This window comes from Salvelinus sp. IW2-2015, linkage group LG13 (assembly GCF_002910315.2).
Source record: "Salvelinus sp. IW2-2015 linkage group LG13, ASM291031v2, whole genome shotgun sequence".
Taxonomy (NCBI): domain Eukaryota; kingdom Metazoa; phylum Chordata; class Actinopteri; order Salmoniformes; family Salmonidae; genus Salvelinus; species Salvelinus sp. IW2-2015.
Window position 1 is genome coordinate 10,410,394 of NC_036853.1, and position 2,646 is coordinate 10,413,039.

General features: G+C 47.5%; 1 protein-coding gene across 1 annotated transcript in view; it reads left to right on the top strand.

The window, feature by feature from the left end:
• Positions 1-2,646, top strand: part of LOC111971827 (protein unc-13 homolog A-like) — an 89,507-nt gene that overhangs the window by 68,017 nt on the left and 18,844 nt on the right. The window contains exons 27-33 of the mRNA XM_070446356.1: positions 267-400; positions 582-667; positions 861-987; positions 1,235-1,331; positions 2,073-2,216; positions 2,336-2,413; positions 2,548-2,625. Of these exons, the coding sequence (XP_070302457.1) occupies positions 267-400; positions 582-667; positions 861-987; positions 1,235-1,331; positions 2,073-2,216; positions 2,336-2,413; positions 2,548-2,625 (744 nt within the window). The remainder of the gene's footprint in view (positions 1-266; positions 401-581; positions 668-860; positions 988-1,234; positions 1,332-2,072; positions 2,217-2,335; positions 2,414-2,547; positions 2,626-2,646) is intronic.

Sequence of the window (2,646 nt, forward strand, 5' to 3'; positions counted from 1 at the left end):
TGGTAGGGAAGAGATATATATCATTGGTGTTGAGTGGTAGGGAAGAGATATATATCATTGGTGTTGAGTGGTAGGGAAGAGATATATATCATTGGAGTTGAGTGGTAGGGAAGAGATATATATCATTGGTGTTGAGTGGTAGGGAGGAGATGTATATCATTGGAGTTGAGTGGTAGCGACGCGATATATATCGGACAAACTACGATAGTAATTACAATAGTAGCCCATGTGATAGTATCCCAGTGACTGAGTGTTGTTTTGTCCAGGCTAAGCCAGGAGTGGTCGCTCCAGAGGAGCAGGGTCCCAGCATCAAGAACCTGGACTTCTGGTCCAAACTCATCACCCTCATCGTGTCCATCATAGAGGAAGACAAGAACTCCTACACACCCTGCCTAAACCAGTGAGTCTATCACTCTCTCTAACCATATCAGTCTGTTTCACTGTCACTCTCTCTCCCCCTGTCTCTCTTTCTCTGTCTCTCTCCCCCTGTCTCTCTTTCTCTGTCTCTCTCCCTCTGTCTCTCTCCACCTTTACATCCATATGTAACTCCGTATCTGTTTCTTACCATCTGCCACGCACAGGTTTCCTCAGGAGCTCAACGTGGGTAAAATCAGTGCTGAGGTGATGTGGAACCTGTTTGCTCAGGATATGAAGTACGCCATGGAGGGTGAGCACTGAATAATGTTGCACCTCACCACACTGTTGGTCTAGATCTGTCCTAGTAGTTGTCTTCTGTTTTTATGGGGCTGTTATAATGCATTTACAAGCAGATCTGGCACTCTCTCTCTTTTCTCTTTTCTCTCTCTCTTTTCTCTTTTCTCTCTCTTTTCCTCTCTCTCGATCTCTCGCTCAACTCTCAGAGCATGAGAAGAACCGGCTGTGTAAGAGTGCAGATTACATGAACTTGCACTTCAAGGTCAAGTGGCTGTACAACGAGTACTGCAGAGACCTGCCCTTCTTCAAGAGCCGTGTGCCTGAGTACCCGGCGTAAGTGCCACCTGTGCCATGATGACACACACTCACCTTAAAACACACGCATGCATGCAGGCACATACCCACATACACACATGCACTCACTCACACACTACCTCCCTGGTACTATACAGCACAGCCCATAAGCAGTTCCAGATGGACTGCAGCGGCAGGTTTTCTCTCAGACCCCAGAAGTAGTTTGAAATCAAAAGTTCCCGTGGGGTTGATTCAAATTAAACCACCCCCATGTGATGTCTCCTAGGTGGTTCGAGCCATTTGTCATCCAGTGGTTGGACGAGAATGAGGAAGTGTCTCGAGACTTCCTGCATGGTGCACTGGAGAGGGACAAAAAGGACGGGGTAAACTCTTCTCCTTATGTTCTCAAAATGAAAGTTGCATTGTTTGTGGCAGAATGAAAGTAATCCCTTCCTTTGTAGCTCCTCACTAAACCTCCTAGTTATAAGGCAGACTTGTCCTCCTCCACGTCTCCAGCACTCATCAAAGACTTCCCTGAGACAATGGATGCCGAAGCACAGATGTTGCAGGGGAGACTCGAGCTCAAAGTAGAAAGTAGGGAGTTTAGAATATAAAGAGATGTTCTCAGAAAGTAGAGAGAGGCTATAAAGAGATTTGTGCAGACTCTTCTCCGGTAGGGAGATAAAGTCTGACTGTACCAGCCTGCCAATTAGAGGCAGACAGACAGACAGACCCACCTGACCCGGCCGTCTGTCTGGACTGCTGTCTGGCTGCAAACAACCCTAGTGGTCCTCAGGACAACTATCATATCTATTTACTCTCTCAAAGCTCAGTGGTCCTGCAGGCCAGACACCATCTCTCTCTCTTCTTCCCCTGTCTCTCTCCCCTGATGTTAACAATCCATGGCCTCTGTCCCCCAATCATAATGGTATCTCTACTCCTCTCCCCTTCTCTGCTAAGGACCACTCTCTCCTCTTCTTCTCTTCCTTCCCCTCTCTTCCTTCCTCTCTCTCTCAGCTGTGTTAAGGAAAACTCTTTCCTTTCTTTTCCCTCTCTCCCCAGTCTCTGTCTCCTCTCCTCCCGTTTCTCTCTTAATGCTCTCTCTCACTCCTTTCCCCCTACAGTTCCAGGTGACTTCGGAGCATGCTCTGTTCTCCTGCTCCGTGGTGGATGTCTTCTCTCAGCTCAACCAGAGCTTTGAGATCATCCGCAAGCTGGAGTGTCCCGACCCCCAGATCGTAGGCAACTGCATGAAACGCTTTGCCAAGGTACACTACAGTATTCTACACACTATAGCCACTTCATTCATGGCTTCATGATGGTAAGCTGAGCCTAGTCACAGAGACAGTGGTTGACATACTCCTATCTCCTCCTGCTCTCTCCTCAGACAATTGGCAATGTTCTCATATCCTACTCTGACATTATCTCCAAGTGCTTTGCTAACTACGTCAACATGGAGAAAGTGGTGAGTGTCCAATCACTGGACGTGACACATGTTGGGTGGGGATGCTCATCAGTATAGTGTAGTGTTTGTGCATTTCAGTGAAAATGTGTGGTATTTGGATAGTGTAGTGGATAATGACTTTGTGTTGTTTGCAGCCATGCATCCTGATCAACAACATCCAGCAGCTTAGAGTTCAACTGGAGAGGATGTTTGAGGCCATGGGAGGAAAGGATGTGAGTGGCTCTCATATCCCC